The 27,276-nt window shown below is 46.3% G+C and overlaps 1 protein-coding gene across 4 annotated transcripts in view; it reads right to left on the reverse strand.

Annotated features, from left to right (window-relative positions):
• The window catches only part of TEP1 (telomerase associated protein 1), a 55,072-nt gene that overhangs the window by 22,127 nt on the left and 5,669 nt on the right, over window positions 1-27,276 (reverse strand). For all 4 annotated transcript variants that reach the window (XM_081835133.1, XM_081835132.1, XM_081835131.1 and 1 more), the window contains exons 4-30: window positions 26,877-27,029; window positions 25,282-25,416; window positions 23,754-23,915; window positions 23,479-23,634; window positions 22,715-22,801; window positions 22,357-22,487; window positions 21,208-21,365; window positions 20,469-20,578; window positions 19,390-19,480; window positions 18,144-18,321; window positions 16,928-17,147; window positions 15,285-15,431; window positions 13,850-13,924; window positions 12,161-12,282; window positions 10,923-10,985; window positions 10,462-10,605; window positions 9,441-9,617; window positions 8,602-8,722; window positions 7,410-7,534; window positions 4,514-4,630; window positions 4,296-4,413; window positions 3,639-3,833; window positions 2,244-2,434; window positions 1,984-2,137; window positions 1,665-1,844; window positions 512-604; window positions 236-368 (exon numbers count right to left, since the gene is read on the reverse strand). In XM_081835133.1, coding sequence (XP_081691259.1) covers window positions 236-368; window positions 512-604; window positions 1,665-1,844; window positions 1,984-2,137; window positions 2,244-2,434; window positions 3,639-3,833; window positions 4,296-4,413; window positions 4,514-4,630; window positions 7,410-7,534; window positions 8,602-8,722; window positions 9,441-9,617; window positions 10,462-10,605; window positions 10,923-10,985; window positions 12,161-12,282; window positions 13,850-13,924; window positions 15,285-15,431; window positions 16,928-17,147; window positions 18,144-18,321; window positions 19,390-19,480; window positions 20,469-20,578; window positions 21,208-21,365; window positions 22,357-22,487; window positions 22,715-22,801; window positions 23,479-23,634; window positions 23,754-23,915; window positions 25,282-25,416; window positions 26,877-27,029 — 3,736 coding nt within the window. The remainder of the gene's footprint in view (window positions 1-235; window positions 369-511; window positions 605-1,664; window positions 1,845-1,983; window positions 2,138-2,243; window positions 2,435-3,638; window positions 3,834-4,295; window positions 4,414-4,513; window positions 4,631-7,409; window positions 7,535-8,601; window positions 8,723-9,440; window positions 9,618-10,461; window positions 10,606-10,922; window positions 10,986-12,160; window positions 12,283-13,849; window positions 13,925-15,284; window positions 15,432-16,927; window positions 17,148-18,143; window positions 18,322-19,389; window positions 19,481-20,468; window positions 20,579-21,207; window positions 21,366-22,356; window positions 22,488-22,714; window positions 22,802-23,478; window positions 23,635-23,753; window positions 23,916-25,281; window positions 25,417-26,876; window positions 27,030-27,276) is intronic.

Below are 27,276 nucleotides of genomic sequence, written 5' to 3' on the forward strand. Positions count from 1 at the left end.
GTGGTATTTGAAAAGTTGGAAGGATTTCAGATTGGAAACAAAGCAATGTGTCTTCCCTGAAATATTTACAGGTAGAGGAATTATCGAAAGCAGACAATTGCCCAGAGACCATCACAAACAGAAATAATCACAAATGGCAGCACGGGAAGGATATCTGGTGTGGCCCTCACAGGCCCAATAGCCTCTGCTCTGTGCGCAATGTCACTGTTTAATTTCCCCCTCATGTGGGACTTACCATCTCTGCTGGCCCAGAGACACACAAGGGCAACAGAAACCATCTCCTCCCCATGATCTTGCTCCAGGCAGCCCAGCAGATGCTGCAGCAGCAAAGGAAGGGACACAGGTAGTTTCTGGATCCTCTCCGAGAGCTTGTGGATAAGGGGGGAGGAGGGGGAAGGAGAAGAAACCGATGATCCAACTGTGCAGAAAGACCCTTGAGGTCTGGAGCTATGTGATGCCTTGTCGCTCCTCCTCCTTCCCAACCCACGATCCGTCTCAACAGCTGCCTCACCTTCTCATACAGGGCAAAGAGCCGCAGGTCCTGAGTCAGCAGGGTCAGGTACAAAGGTTGCCGGGAGCCTCGCTTCAGGAGCACCAGCCGCATCTGTAGGGAAACAGGGGGAATCAAGAGTCTCAAAGCGTCCTCTACTTGGGCAGGGGGATGACCTCAGGCCCCAGGCACCCCCCCAAAAGCAGCTCCCCAAGCCTTTCTATTTATCCCTTGGGGCCTTTACCAGCCCCTCCGGCTGTTTTTGCCTAGCTAAAATGTGTGCTTCAACTCCAATAATGCCCTTTGTTTGCCTACAGAAAGGAACGTGTGATTGTGTGAACGAACCAGGCTACTATACAACATGTACAGTGGTACCTCAGGTTATATATGCTTCAGGTTACACACTCCGCTAACCCAGAAATAGTGCTTCAGGTTAAGAACTTTGCTTCAGGATGAGAACAGAAATCAGGCTCCGGTGGCGCGGCAGCAGCGGGAGGCCCCATTAGCTAAAGTGGTGCTTCAGGTTAAGAACAGTTTCAGGTTAAGTACGGACCTCCGGAACGAATTAAGTACTTAACCCGAGGTACCACTGTACAGTTTACAGATGTTGCTCCGCCCACTTTCCCCGCCCACCAGTGGCATGTGGGCCCCTGGGAGACTGCCCAGGTGGTGATGCAGCCCTTGAATCTAAAAAAGGCTCCCCATTTCCATTCTAACCACTGGATAATTTATCATTGGAGGGGTAAAGGGGAAAAGCATGGGCACAATGCTTTAGTATGTTTTACCCCAACCGTCCCTCCAAGGAGCTCAAGGTGGCCCCTTTTATCCTCGCAACCATGCTTGCACGGTAGGTTAGGCCAAGGAGAGACAGTGGCTGGCCCCAACGTCACCCAGAGTTACATAGCAGGGTCTGGATTTGAATCCAGGACTCGATAGTTCTCCAGCCACTACTAGGCCATCCTCTGGCTCCTAATAGCCCAGGAAAACCACTCCTTTTCTTCCCTGCTTCTTTCTCATTAATAATCAGGAAGAAACACAGCTGGAGCAACAAGCAAAGATCAACCACTTCACAGCTGATCTGGAACCTGCACTGGGATATAGGTGGTGCTCAAGAGTGAACACGGTGCAAGGAGCAAAATTATGTGCAAACACAACATTTCATTTTTCCATTTACTTGGTTGTTGAAAGCCGACTCCTCCAACTTTTTGCCATACAAGGCCAGGTCTTTGCGGACCATGGCAACTCGGTCAGGGGGGTCCAGAGGTCCAAGGGGAACAGAGAAGGCGTCCTTCCGCCGCTTGAGAGACCCAAGGAGTACAGATTCCTCAGAGACGCTGAGGACAAGGCTAACTCGCTGCAGGGAGAGTCAGAGAAAAGACAGAAGGTTCATGCAAAGAGGAGGTGCAAGGGAACTTTGGGCCATCATCTGTATGTGGCTGGTGGGAAAGGATGCATGCTATATTCACACAGGTGAGGTTAGATATAAAGCTCACCTGGGGCAGCTCCTCGGGCAGCCAATCAGAAACCAGCTGCCCACCGGCCTTGTAGGTAAGGTCAGCACCATCCACTAAAACCACCAGAGATTGGCGTCGCTTCAAAGACAGGGCCACAGAATGGAGGAGGGAGTCAAACTGGCCAACCAGCCCCCTGAAAGGAAACAGAGCAGCCCTCTTATTCTCTTACACAGAAGCTTGCAGCCGAAGGAACGTCACCCCTGATAAACCAGGCTCCTCAAAATGGCCGCTATGCTAACCTGTAGCTTTTGGGTGGGGCTGGAGGATGCGCCAGCAATTTCCTCAGCTGGGCACACAGGTGGCCCAACATGACCTGGGCTTCGGCCTGATTGGGCCGGGCTTGGGTGAAGTGGGTCACAACATGGTAACTGGGAGCAGGATCTTCTTTCTGCTGCGGGGCCTTTGCTCTGAGCACCTGGGAAAGGGCCGCCTGAGGTAAAAGGAAGACAGCAGAAGAGGAGGATTCAGCAACAGGTCCGAGCCAAGCCAAATCAGACCTGGCCAGTGTCAACCCCATAACTCATTCTCCTAGTTTTTAGTCCCTGCTAATATTGACAAACAGCAGTGTCATGCAGTAAATGAAAAGGAACCATGCAGAGTCAAAGATCCATAGTAAAAGAAAAACTTACTGAGGCAAAAATTTCGTTCCATACAATGCACAAGCAGAGTAAGAGAGCAAAGAGATAAAGCAGCTCACTGAGCCCACGAATTTATCTCTCCTGGCTCCACGTGACCCTGAGTTAGTCAAAACAATATAAAGCTTCCAGAGTCTTCCAGTACAGTCCAGAATCTTCTATAAACTTCCAGTATTTTCTAGTAGTTTCTGCCCTTAGTCATGACAAATATGTGCTTTCCATGGGTTGAGGAAGTCACTATTCCCTCAGCTCTCAGGTTTCTCAATTCATTTATATCTCACCTTTCCTTCAAGCAGCTCAAGGTGATAAACATAGGTTTCCCCCTCCCTACTTTATCCTCACAACAACCCTGTGAAGTAGAAGTTAGGCCGAAAGACAAGAGAGAGAGAAGGGGATGACTGACCCAAAGTCAACCCAGTGAACTTTCAGGGCCAAGAGCAAGATTTGAACTCTGGTCTGTGAGGTCCTAGTCCAATCCTCTTCAACACTGACCCTCTTTTGATGAAAGCTTTACTGCTGCTTGAAAAGAGTGGCAGAGCTGTAAAGCCCAGCAGCAATTAACGTTCCCCACTGCAAGCATCCCAGTGGAATGATCCTGCAAATAGCATGCTGTCATTCCCAGGAACAATGTCAGTAAACAAAAATTTAATTTAATTTAAAAGGTAGCTAACCACACCAGCAGATTCTAGCCAGCCATTCCGTTCCAGTTCCTCTATCAACCCAGTCTCCACTCCATCCCCAACCCCTACCCAGCATTCAATGAACATGCTCAGTTCCTGTTAGGACATTTTGAGGTCCTCCCCTCCAGCATTTTTTGGTTTATTGTTCTTAAAGTCTCATTTTTTGTACTACCGCAAACCAAGGCATTTCCCCGACCCTGCAAATGTATCTCCTTGGTGCACGGATGGTGTTCTGGCTACCTACACACTTTGAGAATCGAGTTCACTATTAGTATCTAGTGACTCCTTCCCACCTCCAAATCTTGCTTCCTTTACTTACCAGGAAGACAGTCTTCCCCTGGCCAGGCTCGCCGTTCACAATACAGAGCTTTCCTCCACGCAGCTGGGCAGCCACAGAATGGACGAGTTTTGCCCGGGCACAAAACTTCCTCTGCTGCAACTCCTGGAAAGAGTCTTGCAGGCCAATTTCTTCCTCCTTTTCTGGTTCGTCATCGGCCAGAGTGGAGCCATCTCCCTGGGGGATAAGCAGGGACGGGAATGATGAGAAAGGCAGACAGGTACCCAAGGGTGATTGGTTTAAAAACAAACACCCGTGGCTTCAAACTGCAGTGTTTTAAAAATGAAATAAAAATTTGCAAGAGTGGTTGATGTTCTTCACTGTGCCTCTGAAAAGCCTCCATTACATTTCTCTCATTACTCATTTAGTCCATACCTCTGCAATTCAGGAAGCTTTCACCTAACATGTACTGGAACTCATGACCTTGAGATCAAAACGTATTATATTTCTTGCTGGACGGCATGTTGTTGTTGATGTTGGGAAGAGGGATATTGGGGAACTCTTCCCACTCCATAAACTCACCATTACAGAGAATGTTTGTAGACATAACTGCTGGGAACAAGCTTCCCTCTACGCAAAAAGTCCGTTAAGAAAAAAACCAAACACGCTTGCCCAGTCTTTGCTTTTTTCAGTCCTTACCTCTATAAACTGGCGCCGGAGGCATTCCCATACATCCTGCAGTACCTTGACACCAAAATCCTCAAGCCCTTTGACGTACGGCCTGCCCTGGGCTACCCCGCCCCATTGACAAACGTATCTAAAACAGAAGAAGAAGAGAGAACCCACAAATAATGAAAACATTTGCGGAAGGGTTATGGGATCTCTCACTGCCCCCACCAATATCACCTTCCCATCACCTGCTACATGAAGCCAGGCTGCCATGATTCTCAATGCTCTCCTTCAGGTCTCCCAGCCGGCGCTTGGCCTCCTCTGACTCAGCCACGAAATCCGCCCTCCACGTTTCTGGCACGGAGCTGCCAAGAGTGACAGAGGAGCAAAGAGACACTAGATTATGACAGACCACAATTCTGAATGAAAGGGAAACCCACATTCTGTGAGATTTGCTTTCAAGATTCATGTTTTCGAAAGAACCTGGGTGTTTGGGTTGAAAAGCCAAAGCTGGACAACCAAGAAGTTTGGATATGAGTTATACATATATGCATATACAGTCGTACCTTGGTTTTTGAACGCCCCAGAACTCGTACGTTTTGGCTCCCAAACGATAGAAAATTGGAAGTGAGTGTTCTGGCTTTTGAACTTTCTTTTGGAAGCCGACCGTCCAATGGGACTTCGTCGGCTTCTGATTGGCTGCAGGAGCTTCCTGCAGCCAAGCAGAAGCTGTGCTTTGGAAGTCAAATGGACTTCTGGAACTGATTCCATTTGACTTCCGAAGTACAACTGTGTTTATTGGTGGGCGGGTTATGGAGGGCTGAGAGAGCTCGTTGCTGTTATTGATATTGTTGTATCTTTAGTTTTAGATCTTATGATTTATGTGGAAATTGTTTCCATCTAGTTGTGTACGTTTTGATGTGTTTTATTGTTTATGACTTCTGCTATGTTTGTAATTACGTAATTTTGTAATTATGTAACTCTTGTCATGTTGTCAGCTGCCTTGAGCGTAGTTGCAACTATGGAAAGGCGGCATACAAACAAAATGATAATGATGATGACTATAGCCCATTGTCCCTCCTGCGCCATGCCTTCCTTCAAAGGAACCGGTCAGGAAACCAGTTTGCTTTCCAATAAACATGTACCGGTTCAGTCTCCCTTTTATGATGAGAGTTGCTTGTGATCAGCAATTCTACAGTCACACCATATATGCAATTTAACAATGGAAGGGAAATTTGTCACCCCGATTATTTCAGTTGTCTTTCACTCTCTTCTTGTGGGCCTACAGCTAGAGGAATCTCAGGCCATGTTACAAATCAGATTTAACATCTTTCCAAACCATTTTGTGGCTTTGCTTGTACGTATCATGCTTGCATACCAAGGGATACTGGAAAAATGTGATTCTGCAAGCACATGCAAAAGAAGAGATAACCAAGAGAGACAAGGAGGCCAATGAATTAAATTCTCAGCACCTCTCACTAGAGTTCCAATCCTCTGAGGCTAACACAAACAGCATAGCTATAACCAGAGTGTATGTTTGGAGCAGAGGTGTTGTCACAGTACAGTACAGTACTGTACTATGGAGGGAGTGGAGCTTCAGTACCCTGGACAGCTCCTTGCCTCCCAGCAGAAGCACTAAAAATGGTATACACACATGCACAAGTTTTTAATGTCCATAATGTATGCCAGATGTAAAGCTCGAGTGTTGTAGTGGAGACAGAGTAAGATCAGGGAAACATGGGATTCAAATCCCCACTCAACCACAATGCTCTTGAGCCAGTTGCTACCTCTCGCCCAGACCTACTTTGCAGGGCTGTTATGAAGATTTTGAACTTGGTACCCAGAGTAGAGAAGAGAAGGCCTGAGGGGCCCACAAAAACTTACTAAGAATAATAATAAGAAGAATTTGGATTTGATATCCTGCTTTATCACTACCCTAAGGAGTCTCAAAGCGGCTAACAATCTCCTTTCCCTTCCTCCCCCACAACAAACACTCTGTGAGGTGAGTGAGGCTGAGAGACTTCAGAGAAGTGTGACTGGCCCACGGTCACCCAGCAGCTGCATGTGGAGGAGCAGAGACGCGAACCCAGTTCACCAGATTACGAGTCTACTGCTCTTAACACCCCCCCGCCAATTTTTCTGATCCCTTCCCCCACAGGTCTACACATCTCTAATCCCGATGTCCTTAGAGAAACAGGGTAAATGAATAAAATCAAGGTTCTGTTAAGCACAACTCACAGGAAGACAAAAAGGGAGGGATCAGAGGAACACAGCCCCATCCACAAGCCCAATCCTACAGTTTCACCAGATGCTCACACAATTCAAAGCATTTTGTCTACAGCTAACAAAGAAGACTAGAGATCTGACAGGCTTACTTTACTCAAAAGAAACACATGAATCTTCAGGATGCACAATTCTCCTCCAGAATGCCAAATTTCAGCCCAACGTGGCATCTGGAAAATGTTGCATCAAAACCAAGTGCAATTTCCATTGGGATCAGCAAATAACCAGAGTTGGAAAGTACCACGAGGCTCATCTAGTCCAACCCGCTCTGCAATGCAGGAATCTTTTGCCCAACACGGAACTCGAACCTGTGACCCTGAGATTAAGAGTCTCATGCTCTGCCGACTGAGCTATAAAGCAGAACGAAACTAATGGTGCTTTTGTGCAATAACTATCTGTCAGAGGCTTAGTGCTGTCCAGCTGGCCATAGATAAGACTCCGGGCTCCCAGCCAGTTCCAAACAATTGATTTATTTGACAAAGTTCAAACGTACATCTCCAGCGTTTCCATTAACCTCCTTCCCCTTGTGCGCAGTTGCTCCCTCTAATGTTACTTCCTCCTTTTCCGCACCCAGCATGCAAGTCTGCGAAAACTCCTCCCCTTACTTCCTCTGTGTACACCATGACTTGTCTCAGGCTCATCCTCCTCCTCCTCGACGTCAGACTGACTGTCAGACGACAAGCTGCTGATAATCTCTTTAGGCTCTCTATAACTGCTGGTTTCTGTCCTTTCATCTTTTCCCGTTTGCCTCTCCCTGACACTATCATAGGTTATGGCAGGTTAATTGATTTTTAAAAAAACAAACATTAAGCTACACTACATTACAGGCATATGGAAATATTTTAAAACAAAATGCGTTACTCAAGAAAGTTTGGCTGCCGGAGGTAGAAGAAGCTCCTGGATGGTGCAGCAGGGTTCTCACAACCGTTCAGGAACTGAACCACCTCCAGCTCCGTGATGGAGCGGCCCGCTGGGTAAGACTTCACCTGCAGAGACAACATACAATCTTTGCAACACGCAACCTCAAGGACTCCTAAGAGCTGTTTTGAGGTCATCTTCTCTTTGACAGCATTCTTGCTCTTTTAATGTCAGTTCTCCCTCACATCCTCTTCCCCTTCCCATTGAAGTTTAGTCGGATTCAACATTCTCTGCCTGCCAGCACAAGGGTGGGTTCTAATGTGCAATGGCTGTGCTTGCAGGAAATAATCAAACAACAGGCTGTGCAAAGTTACCAGCTACCTGACTACTATGCATTCTCTCGTGTGACAATGTTCCACTGGAGCAAAACATTTTCACAGTGGTACAAGTATCCCCCAAAGTGACTTTAATATAGAGCTGCATTAGAAACAACCCTAAGTCTCCTAGGGCAGCAAATTCATTTTTTTAAAAAATATTTATCCTGCAATGTGTTATATCCATGGACAGTATTCCCTTTGATAGGGAATTCTGAGAAGGTTGCTAACAGAATGAGGGAAGCAGGGACACGCCATGAGAGATCAGCATCTTTTGCCACTTCCTTGCTTACTGTTCCCATTCCACACAGTCATTCGAAAACTAAGAATTGATACCAGAGTTTACTTACTGTATTTTTCCATCTATAAGATGCCCCCATGTATAAGACGCCCTCTATTTTGGGGGACTCAGATTTAAGAAAATGCGGGGAGATGACCCAGAGTATAAGACGCCCCCTAATTCTTGACATTTTTAAGGGGGGGGGAACGTAGTCTTATACATGGAAAAATATATGGTTCCTTCTCCCTCTCCCAATTAGTATTCTTTCTGTGCCATGCCTTATTTAAAATTCCAAGGCTAAGAATAGGGAGTGTATTCTTTTCACAGTTCTGTAAGCTATGCTGGGAAAACCCTTCAGGAACAGACATGCACATACCAGAATGCTATTCAAGGGACAAGCAGCAAAATTTCTATCTTGTGTATGAAAAGGAGAAAACTGCTAACCAGACTGTGCCCGTTTTGTTTGGGAAAGAATGCTTCCTCCTGGGCCCTAAGTGCTACTGAGCACTAGAACTGGCTAACTCACAGTCTCTTCACTCACCCACTCAAAATGGGCTTCATCTGGCAAGGAATACTCCGTAGGGACGTGGCCGTACCGCTCCCCAAGGATCCCAATGAACAGCTGACTCCGACAGACTTCTGACAAGCAGAGCTCCAGCTGCCTAGAGAGAGATAATGAACCTTTAGAACATCTGTCTGCTGAACCTCCAATCCCACCACCGCCTTCCTAAATGCATTTATAGGAGACAGTTACACAGGGAAGAAAAACAGGTCATGGTGTTCTGACAGAACTCCCATGCTGCCTTGCTTCCGATGCACAGAAATTTTTGCTGCTGTGTTTTCTTCATTCATTCTGTCAATAGGGGAAAGGCCACAGTCCAGTGGTAGGGCACCAGTTTTGTGTGCAGAAGGTCCCAAGTTCAACCCTGGCATCTCCAGGGAGGGTTGGAGAGACTTCCTGCCCCAAACCCTGGAGAGCTGCTGCCAAGTCAGTGTAGACAGTACTAAGCTAGAGGACCAAAGGTGTGGCTCAGTATAAGGTAGCTTCCCATTTCACTTTTCCAAAGAACGAATTCAAAAAGATCCCCCCAACTGCACAAGAGAAATTACGGACATGAGACTGGGGGTGGGCATCAGGCTCCGGCCCAAACATTAGGCAAAGTGATGCAGCCGCCTCAGGCAGAAGGAAAGAAGGACTGGAGGAGTAGAACTGTGTATGTACCACATGGCCTGCCCTCTACCCTGTAAGCTAGGCTACTACTCTCCAAGTGTAAGGTGCTGTGCTAAACTAAAATTCAACTATCAGACAAGCTGACTTAGAACTGAGGAAGTTTTGAGCACCCCCAAATAACCCTGGTCTGTCCCTTCCTCTCCTCATACTTGTTCTGCTGGCTCTCGTGCTCAGTGATGCCCCAGCGGAGGTCGATGTCCTCTATCGCCAGGCAGAACTGGGCTGCCCGGGCTCGTAGTTCAGGGAAGACGGAGCGGATCAACAGGTCCCGTTCGCCGTGCATGTCGCGGAAGGTGGAGGAGACAAAAATCTTGACGGAGCGCCACCTGTGAGGGAAATGATTCAGGATACAAAAGGAGTTATAACCCTGAGAGGTCTAAGCACCACAAGTGCCCACTCAGCCATTTTGATCAGGCAGGTGCCTTCACTGTACAGTCGTACCTTGGAAGGCGAACAAAATCCATTCTGGACGTCCTTTTGACTTCAAAAACATCCGGGAACCAAGGCGCAGCTTCCGATTGGCTGCAGGAAGCTCCTGCTGCCAACTGGAAGCCATGGAAGCCCTGCTGGATGTTCAGCTTCCAAAAATAGTTCGCGAACCAGAACAGTCACTTCCAGGTTTGTGGCGTTCGGGAGCCAAAATATTTGAGAACTAAGCTGTTTGAAAACCAAGGTATGATCAAGGTGTCTCCCCTGCCATGTGAGTGGACATGAGATTGTAAACAAGTTGATAATTTGTTTGGAAAAATTTTTTTTTAACGATGTAAATGGGAGCGGGAGACGTGAGGGAGCCCAAAGAAGTGATGAAATTGTTGTGAAAGAAGTAAGATTGTTTATTATGTGTGCATTTATATTTAAAAACCTTAATAAATATTTATAAAAAAAAAAAATGAAAACCAAGGTATGACTGTACTGTTTTTGCTGCCTGCTAAATACATTTTTGTTTAGCCTGTTCAGTTTGTAGAATGTGGACTGGCATTTAATGTGGATTTTAACTTATAGTTGATTTTAATTTTTTTGGATGTTTTAAATAGTTGTTTTTAACCTGCTATTCCTTCTGTGAACAGCTTCGAGGTTGCTGTTGGTTTTTTTTTACAATCAAGCAGTATATAAATTTTACGAAGCTCCACTTGTAGGGCAACCCATACATAAACCTCAGTTCACAGTTACCTGCTCTTGGGGGGTGGTATCAAGGAGGCAACCCCAGTTTCCAACTCAGCCGCCACCGCCCTCCGCTTCTTGGGCAGGCCATGGAGCTCGTCGGCCTTCCCAACGTGCTCTAGGAACCGGGAGTTGCCACATTCAGCCATAAACCTGCAAAATACAGAAAGGGGTTATTAATCCAGCAAAAAATGCAAAAAAACAACAACCCCAAAATGAACAAGGTACTTCTCAGGTTTCTGTTTCCATGGCTGGCTGCATGCCAAACTGCTAGTAGCCACCAGCCTTCAATGCTCATAAACACACACTTTTAAAAAATCATTTTCTGGCTTTCAGCAATCATTTGCAGAATTAATCCTCAGCTATCCAAAGGAACAAAGACGGCTGAAGTTCTCTCAGTAAATACACATTGGTAAATAGTGTCCCACCAGCCAGCATTTCCTCTGCATTTGCTCAGTTCTGAGACTCACCTGAGGACTTGCTCATTGAACCCGCTTATCACAACATTCCTGGAACCGGAAGTACTTGGATTCCTAAAATTGAATAGGGGAAGGAACAGTACTCAGTAAAGTTTATGGGGTGTGTTCCACCAGACCCCCATGCTTCCCCCCCCACACTCTTTCTAATACTGCAAACCCAGGCAAAGCTTTAAAAAATAAAAATAAAAGTGGGAAATGCAAGTACCGTATATTTCCGTGTATAAGACGAGGTTATTTTATTAGAAAAAAATGCTAAAAATTTGGGGTCGTCTTATACATGGATAGTGAAGGATGGGACAGGAGACTGGTGGGTGCCTCGAGCAGGAGATTGTCAGCGGCGTTTAAGGGGGTGAATGGTGGCTGCGGCAAGGTCTGTTTGCGATTTGCTGCTGCTGAGGCAACCGGGCGTGCGATTGTCGGCTACTGGCTTCGTGAATGCATGTGATTGGCAGCGGCGGCGGTTTGGTGGGTGAGCAATTGTCGGCAATCCCCCCCCCAAGCTCAACAACTGTGGGCAACCTCCCCCCCAAAAAAGCTCAATAACTCTGGGCAATCTTCCCCCAGAAATAGGGGTCATGTTATACACGGAAAAATACAGTATATTAATGGGAAGCTGCCTACTACATAAGGGCAGAAAGTATTTCAATAAATGACTTCATTAGTTAATAAATAGTTTGAGATACAATTAAACAGTGATAGAATTAAATGACTGATTAATTAATTAACTGAATGAAATGATACAATTAAAAATGACTGATTTTTCCATGTTTTTAGCAGTTCCTGTAAGATGTCTTGAGTCCCGTCAGGGGGAAAAATAAATATATAATAAATATCTTCAAAGAAGGGTTGCAGCTCTCTCTACCAAGGCGGGGGGGGGGGGCAGGGGAGAGACAGTGATATGGGGGGGGAAGCTCCTATTGGCCAGTAATGTACATGAAGAACTTGGATACATTTACTTAAGAACATGATGCTATCACTCTTCCCAAGAGCACTGGATTACGTGGATGGAATTGGGAAAGACTAATAGCTGAAGCAGATTTCCAAAGCTAAGCAGGGTATGTTATGGTTTCAAAATGGATGGGGGAACCACATGATGAGATTCCTGCATTGGAGGGGGGGAGGAATTGAACTAGATAATTCTTAGGGTCCCCCCATCCAACCCTACAGTTCTAAGATTGATTATATGCTCCGGTTCAATATAAGGCAGCTTTCCTAGTCCCCCTACTTACGTTGCATTCGCACAGACATTGACAAAGAGGCAGTCGGAGGACACATGGTGGCGATACAGCCAAAGGGCAGAGCCAAAGAGCGGGACGTGGGGCTCAGCGCTCAGAAGAAGAATTCTGTCCACCTGGTGTGGGAGAAGTGAGAAGCAAGCAAGCAGGAATTAGGAACTTGTAGGAAACCAGAAACCCCATCAGCAGCCCAAAGCAAATCGCCTGAGCGCATGACTAATCTCCACAGGGCCTTCCCCATTAACCGGCAGCGTTCACTGGTGAACTGAAATTAAATCATTCAGCAGCTGCGCTCTGCAAAACCATGGAAAGCTCGGAGGAGTTGGGACACCACACCAAGGCTCTCTGTTGCCAAAGGAGATACACAGATCTGCTAACGCTACCCTAGAAGAGCATCGTCTATGGTTCATTGCATCAGGGCCACAACATCCCCTCGCTGTCACTGCCCAAAGGGTCATAATTCTACGGCCCAGCACGCTGCTTCCAAAAGAGGACAGGCTTGGAGAGGCTCACTGCACAAGGGGAGTGGCTGTTGCTGTTTGGCAGCATCATTCCTTAAGTCAGAAGTGGGCTGCCCTCTCAGCACTGTTCATAAATCTTTGGATCCCCACCTCCTCCCATTTATACAGGCTGCCCAACAACATAGTTCTCTGGGCACATCACAAGTGACAGAAGAATAAAGCAGAGCTTTAAAATGCAAAAAACAAAGCCCAAAAGGAGCTCCTTTCAAAGGAAGGATATAAATTTGATCAATAAATGGAAGTGTAACGCTTTTTTAACCCAAAGAGAGAAATGTAAGTCCTCATATGAAGAGGATCCCAAATTATTTTTAAATGCCTAGGTGAATAAATGGGTCTTCACCTAGCACTAAAAGCACACACTACAGTGGTGCCTCACAAGACGAAATTAATCCATTCCGTGAGGCTCTTCGTATAGCAGTTTTTTCATCTTGCGAAGCAAGCCCACTGACAGCTTAGCGGATTAGCGCTATTAGCGGTTTAGCGGCTTTTAGCGGATCAGCTGTTAAGCGGCTTATCAGCAGATCAGCTGATAAGTGGCTTAGCGGCTTAGGAAAAGGGGGGGAAGGGGAAAAAACCCGCAGGAAATCGCAAGACATTTCGTCTTGCGAAGCAAGCCCATAGGGAAATTCGTTTTGCGAAGCGCCTCCAAAACGGAAAACCCTTTCGTCTAGCGGGTTTTCCGTCTTGCGAGGCGTTCGTCTTGCAGGGCACCACTGTAATGTCTGGTGTGGTACAAGGTAGGTTCAGACGCAACCGTTTAAAAAGCACCCGTCGTTAAAGCAGGCAGCATGTTTTATTATATACGTTATAAAAATTGCAAATGGCAGACTCCATCCAATAAGATTCATTTGTTGGCAATACTGAAAGCTTTGTATTGTTGCCTGGAAGAGATACTGTGCATTATGGTTTCAGTGTGCGCCACCTTTCAGAGATTTTCACTCTGAAAGGCTGCGTATACTCATTTGAAATAAATGAATTCCAACGCTGTATTTGCTGAAACAGATATACGTACCACTTATAAAGGAAATGAAGGACTGCACTATTGAGTCGTGTTCAAATTAAAATCAATTAGCTAACCCCTTCCTTTCATTCTTAAGGTAGCCACCCAAATAAAGAGGTTGTAGTCAATTAATTCATCCACAATGCAAGCCCAGAGACTCACCTTTTGGCGGCGAGTGATGAGGTCCATGATGACATCTCTGGCTCTGTGATCCTCTTCGTAGTTGTAGTATGCATTCTAGCAGTGGAAGCAAACAAAACAGGGACAGTGAGCGGGTGCAGAAAGCCCCAGATTCAAGCCTTGGCATCTCTGGGTAGGGCTGGGAGAGACACTCCCCCCCCTCGCCTCCCCATCTGAAATCCTGGAGAGCTGTTGCCAGTCACTACTGTGGACAACCTGAGCTAGATGGAACAATGGTCTAGGGGCTCAGCGTTAAGAGTTGCTTCTTGGGTTCCTGAGGCAAGGCCTGTTGCGCCTAGAAGCAGCGGGCAAGCCTTCCTTGTGAGAAAAGGGAAACCCAGTTGAAAAAGACTCTCACACAGGAAATACTGCAAGCACAAACTCCCATGATGTTGTATAATTTGGGGGGGGGGGCGCAATAAAAAAACATACATTGCAAAACCAGCACAGACGGAGTGCTTTTTGAGGGCTCCTGTGCACGTTTTTTGTTGTTGAAAAAATAGTTTTATTAAAAAGTATGTGCATTGTCTCCATTTTCAGGTCGTAAGAGCTTCTACAGATCAGTTACATTCAATGTGAGATATTGTATAATGCTGTAATGCTTAAGAGGCTGTATACAGTACAAAGTTGGGGGAGAAGAAAGGTGGGTAGAGAGGGAAGTTGACTAAACTTTTGGTTGGGTCAGAGGGTCACTCTTGGCCAACCTTCCACATGCTGCACGAAAGCAGTCGTGTCCAAAACAAAAAACAAAAAACAAAACCCAGGTGCGTGCACACACACACACACAGAGAGAGAGACTGTCCTCTTTCTCAGCTAATTTGCATCTATTTTTTCTTTTTTAAACGTTGTTCAGGTGCTATGCTCAGTGGTGGCATTTTGCCAAAACAAAAAAGGGAGGCTGCAACAGGGGCCTAAGGTTTGTCATCCCTCCTTTTTTTAAAAAAAAATATGGAACACTTCCTCTTTGCAAGCTCAAACTCAAACAACTCAGCTCCATTTTAAATTTATCCCTTGTGATCTGGGATGCAAAGTTCGTAAAGAACATCCCCTTAAGAAACTGAAAATGCCAGGTAAGTACAGAAAGGGGTAGGGAGATGTGACCGATTCTCTCCCATATTATGATTTGCTTAATTCTATTTGGCACGAGGCAATTGCAGCTCAGTGGCAGAACACATGCTTGGCATGCAGAAGGTCCCAGGTTCCACCCTGGGCTCTCCCAGAAGGGCTAGGAGAGGACCCTCTATGAACTGTTATCTGCCAATCAGCAGGTGGATCAATGGGCTGACTCAGTTTCCTATCTTCCTCATCTGTTATGATTCAGGACCTGGGGGAAGGAAGAGGATTAAGCCTGCCTTGGGAAGTCACACCCTTGGACCAGGAAAATGAACTCCACACAGACCCCAATTCCAGGTCTTACCAAATCTCGCAGAGCTTGCACATCCGTCAGCACAGAGCCCGTCATGGCAGCAGGCCTGAATTCTTGTCCTTCGTAGCTGAAGAGAATCTGGGCTTCCTCCGACGCAAAATGCACCATGGAGCCCAACAGCATGGCCACGTCCAGCTTCTGGAGGAGAGACAGTAAGTCTTTCCTTTAAAAATATATATGCAAAGCTCTGGTCCCTTTGAAGGCCTCCCTTATGGCTGGAGAAGCAGTCGCCTCAACATGCCCAATATTCGTTTGGCTCTAATGCGGAAAAAGCCAAACCGCTTCCAGATCTGTTCACTGAGCACCCACATTTATTTGCTTCTAGGGAGTTTAGACGACGTTGTGTCAAGCAACTAAGGAGCCCTTATTCCACACTTCCCTTGTCACACAAGGATTTGGGGTGGGGGGAGGGGAGTGAAGCACATCTGCAACACTCCAAATCTACTTTAATTGCTGGTATTGGCACATGACTGAATCCCACCTAAAAGCAGCTGCAGTCTGGAAGCAACCCTCAATTATCCTAGATATAATTATATCTGCCAGAGGCAAGCTCAAATTGCCAGTGGATTTGCCAGGAAGAAATTTCAGGAGGCCGTTTTACATGTGATAATCTTGCAGCTTCCAGACACAGGTTTTAAAATTAAGGGACTGGCAGGAATCATCTTGCCACAGAAACTGGCCTCTGAGCTGGCGTTGTGTGAAAAATAAGATGTTTTTTGGCCTACCAAGCTGAAAATTCTCTTTTACTGACCAAAGGATTTTATTACTCATCAATCAACATTACCTTTTCCTGTACAGCGGGCGTTTCATTTTTTAATTATTATTTTCTTTTATTAACAACAACAAAAATGTAACAACTGAAGTTTACAGCTGTTTTAAAAATTAGGTTATAAGCCACCATCTGCAATTATTTTTAAGTCAAACAGAGGAGGTACAAATACTAAAATAATAAATATTTGAAGATTAAATGAATCGAATGTACAGTTCCTGCAAAAAACTGGTACATTTTGCTGGAAATCTGGTAGTACCGGGGGGGGGGGCAAGTTTGGCGGGGCAGGGCTATTGTCATATTAATAAGGCAAGAAGCTGAAGTACAAGAAGCCCCATCAGTATTGGCATCCCACAGGCTCCAGAAGACACACCTGTTCAGCCAAGCAGTTGCCCGAACTTAGGATTTCTTATTGTTTTACCTGATTTGTCATGCTTTTAAACTAGTTCATGTACACATTTTAAACTAAAGATGTTTTAATGCTCTGATGAATTAGTATTATGCATTTCAATCAGGTATGGGTTTTAGGATTGATTTTACATTTGTAAACCGCTTTAGAAGCCATTCGGTATGAAAGCGGCATACAAATGAATAATCAGTGGATCCGAAGCCAACGACAAGCAGAGTCAACTAGTTAAAGGTTTCCCCTCCCTCCTGAGTTCTACGAGGGCAATACAGAGAACTCGGAAGGAAGATGGCAGCCAGGGACACCCTCTAGGCTGGTTTTAAGAAAGGAAATAGGCAGGTGGGGGACAAGCAAGGTTGGCAAGGAAGTGTCCCATTTGCCCTAACGCAGCTCCTGTTGTGGAACGAGTCAACAGGGAAGGGAAAACAGAGAGAAAGGTTGCTTTTAAGATGAACAAACCGTAAGGGGGAGAGAGGCCCGTCCAGTGTCATCCTGCCCATTGGTGTTGGGGCAGCAGAGACCCTGGGCCTTCACGTAGGGCTGAAACATGTCTGAGTTTTTTATCAGGATGAGGGTGCGGCCAGGGATGGGGGGCAGATTGTGCCGAACGGCAATGTGGATTGCTTTCTCCAGAGCCTCCTGGTAGCGTTGCAGGAGAGCGTGGCTGCAGCGAATCTCTCTGTAAAGGAAGACAGACGAGCAAATGAACACACACATGCCACCACTGCAATGATGGAAGCTTCCTCTGTAGTGTTTTGCAGCAAAGTGAGATGTAGTGTTTTTTTTTATTTAAAAGAGTAGGTGAAATATATAAACAACCTTGAATGTGTCTATTAACAAAAAAAAGACAATAGCTATGCCACAGTACTCTTCACTCCAAGTACCCCTCTATATCGGACCTCACATCCACATCTATTCCAGCATCCTTTTCTCACAGTGGCTGACCAGACACCCACTGGATGGTTAAATCCAGTCAAGGGTGACTACGAGATTGCGGCGCTCATCTCGCTTTCAGGCCGAGGGAGCCGGCATTTGTCCACAGACAGCTTTCCAGGTCATGTGGCCAGCATGACTAAACCGCTTCTGGTGCAACGGAACACCGTGACGGAACCAGAGCGCATGGAAATGCCATTTACCTTCCCGCCGCAGCGGTACCTATTTATCTACTTGCACTGGTGTGCTTTCGAACTGCTAGGTTTGCAGGAGCTGAGACAGAGCAACAGGAGCTCAACCCATCATGGGGATTTGAACCGCCAACCTTCCAATCAGCAAGCCCAAGAAGTTCAGTGATTTAGACCACAGTGCCACCCACACACAAAACCCCTTTCCCCTCCTGTAATTCCCAGCAACTGATATCCAGAGGTATACTTTCTCCAACAGTGAAGGGAGTAACATAGCATTATCCCCCTCCAGGATTTGTCTAATCCTGTTGATAGCTAAAAATGAAACTCCCATCTTCCATTGCAATGCATCTCTCGGTCAAAGAGGCTGGAGACAGAAGGCCCCGCCTCCAAGCATCTCGGAAGCATTTGATTGGCTGCTGTTGGCAGGATGCTGGGCAAGAGTGACATTTTGCCTCCTTGTGGAAGCACGTACTTCCCCTCTTGTTTCCCTGCACTTCTGATGTGAACAGTCCGCCTCTCACTTCTCACCACACAGCCAGCCCCATCGCTACCTGGCCTTCAGGAGTTTCCTCTTCTCACGCTTCACCATACTGAAGATAACAGGGATCTCCAGACACCCACGCAGGCTTCGCCGTGTCCAAGATAGCGATGACCTCCCATAGGAGATGTTCAGCCCATGTCGCTGTATGATCTTGAGGATGATGTCTTTGTTGCTAGGGAAGGGGGTCTCTGTAGGGAAGGGGGAAAGAGAGGGGGCTGGTAAGGTGTTTATCCCAGCCAGCAACTTCTAGCCCACCCGCTCCCTCCGAAGGCTGCTGCAAATTTGTACAACCTACAGAAAACCTAGCTGCCCTTGCTGTCATACTAACTCACCCACCCCACTCAGGTGTCTAGAAAGTCACTCAGCCAAACTCCATCAATCCTTTCTGCCTTTCTCACTTTCATAGACTCTGCCCCCTCACCATCAACCTCCCCTCTCTGCAATTTTCCCTGTGCCGCAGTCAGATCACCGACACCTGAGGCCAGCAGTGATAAAATACATTTCGTATCTAAGGTTGGGACAAGCTGAGGGACAGTCCAATACACAGCCTTGAGTACTTCTTTGGCGGCCCTCAGCAACATTTCACACACCCCCAGCCCTTGCACTGCCTTCCCAAAGCCAGGTAAGCAAGCCGCTAGGCTTTGGGAAGGAGGCGTGAGGGCTCTGACAGGATCCTAGAAGAGTCCGGTGCCTCACTTATCCAGCTCTGGGAAGGCAGCGCAATAGCTGGAGGGGCATCAAATTTGGGGCTTGCTTTCTCCCACCCACCCCACAAGTGTGCAGGCCATGGGCTCCGTGCCAAAGTTCTGTTGTGGACCGCCTGGTATGCAAAGCTGGACTGCCCTGTTACAGGGCCTACATGCCAGTGGCCCCTGGTGGCAGAGGCAGAAGTGGGAGGAGCAATGGAAAGGACCATTACTTTTGTACTGTAGGCTACATGACAGCAATGCAGAAGTCAGGTTTACACACACACACACACACACACACACACACACACCCCTACCTCCGGGGCAAGGCAAGAGGTACCAGCATAGCCTAAGGTCACATTCCAGTCAGGCAAATGCACTCGAGACAAGTGTAGGACAGAGCTGCTGGTGGGTGTGGCCTGGAGAGATTTCTGAGGGCCATACAGAGAGGCCTGGAGGGCCACACGTAGTTCCAAGCCCAAGGATCCTCACCCCTGTTTTCTATCCAATTCCCACTGGTGCCTTTCAAAAATGCCCTCTAATGCAACCTGGGTAGTGTGCAGGCCTTACCCGCCTCTCTGAGTTCATTTTCCAGATCTTTCAGGACCTTGAAGGCCGAAAGGAACCGGAAAGGGAGCTGCCTGCTGCGAATGATGGATTCCTGGGAGGGGCAGAAAAATGTCAACAGGAGAAGCAAGGGCAGTGCTTGCAGATTAAAGGGCAGATTAAATCAATGCACTGCACATTAAAGTTGCTATTACAACCGAGGTACTGAAAATTAAGGCTGTCCATCAGGGGCAGATTTTGCTGTCGTGCCAATAGTCCCCCCCCCAAAAAAAAAATACTTCAACATTTCTTCCATAGGTGCAAATGGAAGCCATACTCTTGTTGCAACACAAGAATGCTCAAAGCGTCAAGGCAAAAATAAAAATAAAACAGCGCTCAGACCCGGAGCTCTAAAGCACATACCTATGTCTAGAAACGTGGCAGAAAAGGGATGAGAAGTTTGAGATTCAGGTAGCAAGTGACCTTTCTCTAGGAAAGAACCTGGAGGGTTTAACCCCATAATCCTGGGTTAGAAAGACAAATCCCCTGAGCACCTTCCTAAACTGCTGTTAAAAAATAAAATCTGTACGAGAATATGAAGAAGACTGGCAGAAGGGACTTGGAAAAGAGTTAAGAGCCTCGGACATAAGATCTCCAGGTTGATGGACTGTATGGAGTTGACGGAAGTGACTGGCAGAGTCCGAGACCGGGGAGAGGAGATGGTGGAAGAAGATTGGAAAAAGTTTAAAGTTTATATATAGAAATATTGTAAAATTAATGAGTGATAGAAAAATGTTGGAATGAAATTTTATGGCCTTAGTAGAAATGCTATAAGGAGTTAAGCTTAAATAAGTATATTAATTTTAATGGAAATAAGATTAAAAATATGTTAAGACATTTATATGATAGAAAATAGAGAAAGATGGAAAGGAATTGCTGAAACAATTAATGGAAGTGGAATACAAAGAGGGAGGTGAGAGGAGGTCGATGAAACAAGGGAATGAAAGATAGAATATGGAAAAGGTATGATGTATGTTTTTAAACTGTTTTTGTTTTGTATTGTATTTAAAATAAATAAAATAAAATCTGTACGAGGGCCTCACCTTGTCCTCCAGGCGCTTCAACAGTTGCATGTGGTGTCGATCGCTGACCCCGGTCCGCAAGATGTTGCGCAGATTCCGCAGCATGGCCATGAAAGGCAGCTTGCCTGCATCTGCAAAAGGCCAACAACTGAAGCTTGGAAGGGACTCAAACTTTGGGCCAAAGTCAGAACTCTGCACCAACATCCCCTGCCTCTCATGCTGAAGCTAGAGATTTTCTGCAACCTAGAGCCTAGTTAACATTTGAGATTTGGAGGGTTCCCCAATTTTGAAACCAGGCCAAAGTTTTCACATTGCGGAAGAAATGCTCCTTCTACAGGCAGAATCCTAGGGGTCTGGTGGTAAGCAGAAACACAACATACTTAAAGCATTTGTACCTCACTGTTCAACCAAAATAGTTCCCAGAACAGCATATAAGCAATCAAGAATGAGCAGAAGGGGGGAAAGCAGACAAAGCGGGGGGAGGAGAAAACAGCTGCTGATTCTTGAAAGTTAAATTGTATTTCTGTATCATGACTGGCTGGAACAGAAGCAACTGAGGGTCTGGGGGAAGCCGGATGGAGCTGGTCTGCTCAGCAGACCAAACTGAATCAAGTCCTGCTTCTCCCACAAAAATGTATGTCAGCGAACAAAATAATTATTTTCTTCAGTTGCCACAGGTGTGAACTGGGATATTGGGACACCACTTTTCAGCAGATGGGGAAACAACCACAACAAAAATCATCTTCTCTCTCACACCTACCAATCAGCTCTTCCCAGGCCTTGGCCTTGTTCCCCAATTGGCTAAGGTCCCGCTCCCAGGTCTGAGGCTTCGGCAGCCTCATGCGAGTGCCAGCAAGGCTGGAGTCCCAGGGCCCGGGGAGGCGACTTCGCGAGAAGGCATTTAAATCCGAGGGGTACCTGGAGAGTTCAAGCAAGAGAAGGAGATTTAGGGCGAAGGTAGGCTGGTGAATCATGGCCCATATGGATCATTTAGTATATGCTGATTGCTGGAATTCTTGCAAAATGATTTATTAGCTCAACCGTGAAATTTAACAGGGTAGGTGGGTTTGTCAAACCAAGGTTTATTTATTTAATTGTCATGCATGCCTCTGCTTCCACTGTAAGCCTGACACAGCTCTGGGGCTCAACAGCGCCATCTAGGATGCAGTTCAACAACCAGCTGAAGCATTCCGTCAGCTGACCCCCTCCAAGGGCCAATCCCTGCCCACCAGGCCCTATAAAAGCCCCATCCTCGGAACCTGCTGTTCAGTCCAAGCCACATACTTCCTTTCGGAAGGAGTGAGTTCAGTGGCAGAGCATTCCTTTTAACATTCAGAAGGTCCACAGGTTCAATCTGTGGCATCTCTAGATGAAGTAATAATAATAATAATAATAATAATAATAATAATAATAATTTATTATTTATACCCCCGCCCATCTGGCTGGGTTTCCCCAGCCACTCTGGGCGGCTTCCAACAGAACACTAAAATACAATAACCTATTAAACATTAAAAGCTTCCCTAAACAGGGCTGCCTTCAGGTGTCTTCTAAAAGTCTGGTAGTTGTTTTTCTCTTGGACATCTGGTGGGAGGGCATTCCACAGGGTGGGTGCCACTACCGAGAAGGCCCTCTGCCTGGTTCCCTGTAACTTGGCTTCTCGCAGCGAGGGAACCGCCAGAAGGCCCTCGGCGCTGGACCTCAGTGTCTGGACAGAACGATGGAGATGGAGACACTCCTTCAGGTATACTGGACTGAAGCCGTTTAAATCAGGTGGAAAGAAACTCCTGCCCAAAAGCTTCCAAGAGCCACTGCCAGTCAGAGTAGAGAATACATAGACCTTACCTGCTCACACTTCAGAAACCGAAAGGCCAGGAGGAGAGGGGATTCAATGCTACCCAGGAAGCCTCACCTGCGTCCCAGGACACTCATTACAAGCTGGGCCGGCTCAGAGATGTGAAGGCGCTGGATCAAAGCCTTTAGGGAGAAGAGGTCCTTGGGGGCTGCTGGACACACCTTTTCCTTTTTCAACTCCTCTTCAAACTGGTGGGAAGCAATTGACAAGAGGACTAAGAAATCTCAAAAGCCACTTTGCATCTTCAGAATTTTGAAAGGGGCTCCCAGAGCCCTTTCCTTGAAGGCAGGAGACCTCGACACAACACTTCAAAGTTTCCTAGCCCTGAGCTATACACAATTAGAGACTTTAGTGTTAGGAAGGGAATGTGGTACCCAGGACAACACTTTCCTCTTCTCCCCCAGGTATGTCTTACCTTCCTCTGCAGCAATCTGGCTTTTGTTGCAAATAATGTGTTCCGACCAGGCCAGTGCTCTTCCCAGTTAGAAGCTCTTGGCTCTTGCTGAGGAAACGAAATGAACAAGCATTAGCCACATAAATAAACAGTGCAGGGTCCCTACGCCAACTACACATCACAAATACACCTGGTACTACAGATATGCCCCAATATGGATAAGCTTCTATAAGCCTGGTGTCTGCATTTTACAGTTTCTGGTGCTCAAAGCTCACAAAGCAGAAGATAAATACCCGATTGGAGCCGAAAGAAAGAAAGAAAGAAAGAAAGAAAGAAAGAGAGAGAGAGAGAGGTACAGGGTTAGATCCAAGGGAACAAGACATTTCTGTACATTTTTCCAGCACAAGAGTTTGTCACGTTCCACATGAAGATTTTTTCAACGAGCGATTCCTGCATCTTACACAGGAGTAGCTATAGGCTAGTTCTTTCCAAACCAAAAAAGCAAAAAACAAGACCTTTGCATATTTAGCCCTATAGCCACTTCCTGGCCCTGGGCTCAAAACCTCCCAACTCATCCAGCCCAGTGATACAGGCTCTGTCCCCACCCAACCATCAAAATTGCAGCTCGCTTCCCTCACACTAAGAGTATTCCTTGCTGCAGAAACCTTCCTCCAAGCCGTTAGAATGTTTCTGAACACTCCGTGGTATCACAGCAAGTCAGCTCATGTTTAGCCTATATTAGAAAGTACAAAGATGATCAGGAACTCTGAAATCAAAGCACCCACCTTCCTGGGTTTCGGCCGACGGTTTCTCTTCCCCTGGCTCTTGCGGTTATTGTATTTGGCCAATTGGTACATGTCAAACTGCCGGAACTTATCAGCCATTGCAGCACGAAGGCAGCAAGGCATTGGAGCCAGAGCTTTTCCTTCCCCTGCTAGGCTCTGCATGCAAGAGAAAAATAATAGCACCGTGTGATCACCAGGACGAGTAACAGTGCTGCATCCTGGATTACCACTGGAACTCTCTGCTAAAGGATTTTGTGCGGTCATTCTCTCCTTACCTGATAGAGTTTGGCCACCTCCTTCCAGTCTGAGGGAAGCTGCACAGTGTGGCAGAAATACCGTCGCAGATGTGGACGGCAGGGCAAAAGGCGAGCAGACAGCGCCAGGAGAAAATTGGCCGTACTGCGGATATTCAGTTCCTGGCGAGTGTACAGGGCAACCTGTCATTGAGGGAGAGAGAAAGTGCACAGAAAAGTATGTCAAGGAGAGCCCAGGGAGGTTTCTAGAGATGTTGAAGTGAATATGAGGACACCACTACACAAAGATGAGGCAGCTGGTCTGGACATTTTCCTAGAAAGGTGGAACTCATTTGTATCCTGTGTTTGTCACACCTCTCGGATTCTGACACAAGAAGGACAATGGCACAACTACGGTGCCAAACCTGACATAGAACACCATCATTTTTGTTGGGCAAGCAACTGCACCCAGCAATTCCAGGTTAGCACTGAAAGCTCCAACGCAGATAATGCTCTTAGCACAGATTCCATGCTTTTGGAGATGCAAGTTTCTAGCCCTCTGTGATCACACAATAGAAGGAACAAAAGCAAAAATGACACAAATCAATATGAGGATTCTTTTTTTGCTGTGCTTTAATTTCCACATTCCTTCTGCAGCTGAAGATCTTTCAAGTACCAGTTCCCACCTCCCACCTGGAGACAGTTTCAGAACCAGTCTATTTTAATTTGTTACAACCAGATAATTTGCCAAGGACAATGGCAGCTTCTGGAAAGGAACAGCATCCCAGAGCCTAGGAAAGAAGATCTCCCTCCAGGGAAGAGCTCTAGAGAAATGAAATGAACTCTGCAAAATTTCTTTTAACATTCTCAGAGTTCCTGGGGGAAAATGTTGTTTAACTGCTCTGGGAATTGTAGCTCTGCGAAGGCAAGAGAAGTTTCCAATCAACTTTCAGCACACTTAATAAACCAGAGTTCTCAAGATTCCTTGGGGGAAGCCACTGCTGTTTACAGAGATGTGGCCTAACGACATTTAGGAAAACTGCTGCATGCCGCTCTGAGCCTAGGGGAGACAGTACAGGACATAAAAACACAAAATAAAATAAAATAAAATAAGAGTCAACATTGAAAGGACACAAAAGAGACTAGCGTACAGATAAAAAGAGCCACGTTCTTCTGCACTTTAATTCGCATTTATCCTTATGCAATAATTTAGGTACCCTATTGGAAGAAATTCTCCCACTTGCGATTCTCAACAATTGGCATTCAGTCACATTGCCGCCAACAAATTAACAGCCAGTCCACTGTATAATTGACAATATCCTCAGTTTGTTTGTTTTTTTAGAGAAAGAATTATTATAATGACATTTTGCAACAAGAGTGCCGTCAGCACTTGGGGAATTCAATGGCATTCATGAAAACAATCTAGGTAAATATTAAACACACATTGAGAACAGGCAAGCTTTTCTTTCTGACCCAATGATTGCACTTCAGTGCCTCTCACACACACCCTTGTGACTTTTTGGGTGCAACCCCCAGAAATCCACGCTCCCAGTTAACTGCCCCCTCGTACCTTGAGAATGAATTCAGGATCGTGCTCTGCTAGGCTCTCACACACTTGCATCAATGCCTGCTGAAGCTCACTGGGAGGATTTCCAAACTTCGGCCCTTCCACCAGCGAACAGCAGGCTAGGCTCAACAACATCAACTAAAAAGGGGGGGGGGAGTGGTTAGAGGAGAAAGCCTTTGGAAGCCTCTCGTGAGAGTTTCCTTCAAATTTCAAGGTTCTAGTCCAGTGGACACCAATCACTCTTAAGCTTCTAAAAATCCACCACTGGAACTGGATGTAAAGCTGGAAGCTCCAGCTTCACTTAGGGCTAGATTTAGGGGCAGGTGACTGCCTTGGGCTTGGTGGGTGGGTGCTGGTTCCAGTTTGCCCATTACAAGAAGCCCCTATCAACTCAGCAGTTGAAATGGAAACCTAATACTAACAGCAAATCTTCACCTCTATATCTAAGAACACTCGGCCGCATGGCCCATGTTGTATTGTGTGCACTGTTTTCCAGTGCCCATCCAAAACCACTGTGTTCCTACTAGGAACAAGCCAATTTGTCCATTTCAGTTTCTCTTGTTTCTCCAAACTCAGCTCCCAACATCAGTTTGCAAGTTAAGAAACAACCCTCAAGAAAGTTCATATACATTTCAGTGCAAATTTCTCCTAATATACACCTGCCTGTATGCCATTTCACCTACCGCACACATTTATTTATTTTTTGCAAGTACTTCCATACGCAAAAATGTATTCCGTGTTAATTTCACAAATATATGCAGTTTTATGCAACTTGACCCCATTATATGTTTTTTTTCATATACTGTTGTGTGCACTCCAATCTCTTCGTGGTAAGAGACTCCAGGAGTGGCCTCTGCTTTCCTGGGGTTTAGATCCCTTGAAATGAAGGTCAATGGAAACTGCAGTGTCTTTGGGATATTTTGGTTTTATCAACACAACCCAAGCATAGGTTGGCGGGGATCAGCACAGCATTAACATCCCAGCAGATCTTTCTTTCCCGTTACATTTCCAGAGAAGTTGCAAACTCAGTTTTGCATCCAACACAGAACAAAATAGGTCTCCGTCTCTCCAGCATCAGCAATACACTTTCTGTGTGTCTCTCTCACACATACTTTCACATTCATACACACACACACACACACACACACACACACACACACACACACATGTTTGGCCTATTGTTTTCCATCCCAGAATGACCCGCATCCAACCAAGCGTGGTGGAAGAAGACCCACCCATTTGTCTCTATAGCAACAGAACTCACTATAAGAAACAGGTGATGGGTAAAATTAGCTGAGCTGCCACAAAGGAGCTAGTCTGACTTGTTCTGCAACTCTGATAGATTCTAACACTAGATGCACAGAACCACAGGTTTGGAAGGGTCCTATGGTCATCCAGACTGACCCCCAACCCATAACAATCTGTTATTTGGCTGGAGAACTGTACTGCAAAATCTGGAGGAATGTGAACTTAGAAAAAGACAGTATTCCAGTTCACATAGTACTTTGGAAATTGCAAAATAGGCAATCTGTTTTTAATTGCAAGGTGAATCCAGTGTCTCCCCAACCCCTAGTTCCTACCAGCACAAGACCTCTCACCTTTTGATCTTTCACTTGCTGATCTTTGCTCTCCACAGGCAGCTCATCAACCAAAAAATCGTCCTCTTCCGACTGCACTTCCAGGTCATCTTCGGGCAAAGTCAGAACGTACTCTGGGATCATGCCAGCAGCTTCTGCCTCATCCCTTTCCTCCTGCAGGGGAAGAAACCCCACTGTCCCTTAGTCAAAGTTGCAACCGATCAGGGATGATGGGATTTGTAGTCCAGTGGAGGGCCACTGCTTCGGCTGCTGGCCTGAATTTATGGAAGGAAAACTCTTAAAACCCAGGTTTTCCTAATTGCCTAGATGGTTTTTTCCCCCCCCCCCGGTTATAAAACTTTCCTCCATTCCCTTTGCCACCCAACCCAACCTTCTCCAGCTGGCCAAAGTTACTGCTGCT

Source organism: Podarcis erhardii (genome assembly GCF_964252035.2).
Source record: "Podarcis erhardii genome assembly, chromosome: 13".
Lineage (NCBI taxonomy): Eukaryota > Metazoa > Chordata > Lepidosauria > Squamata > Lacertidae > Podarcis > Podarcis erhardii.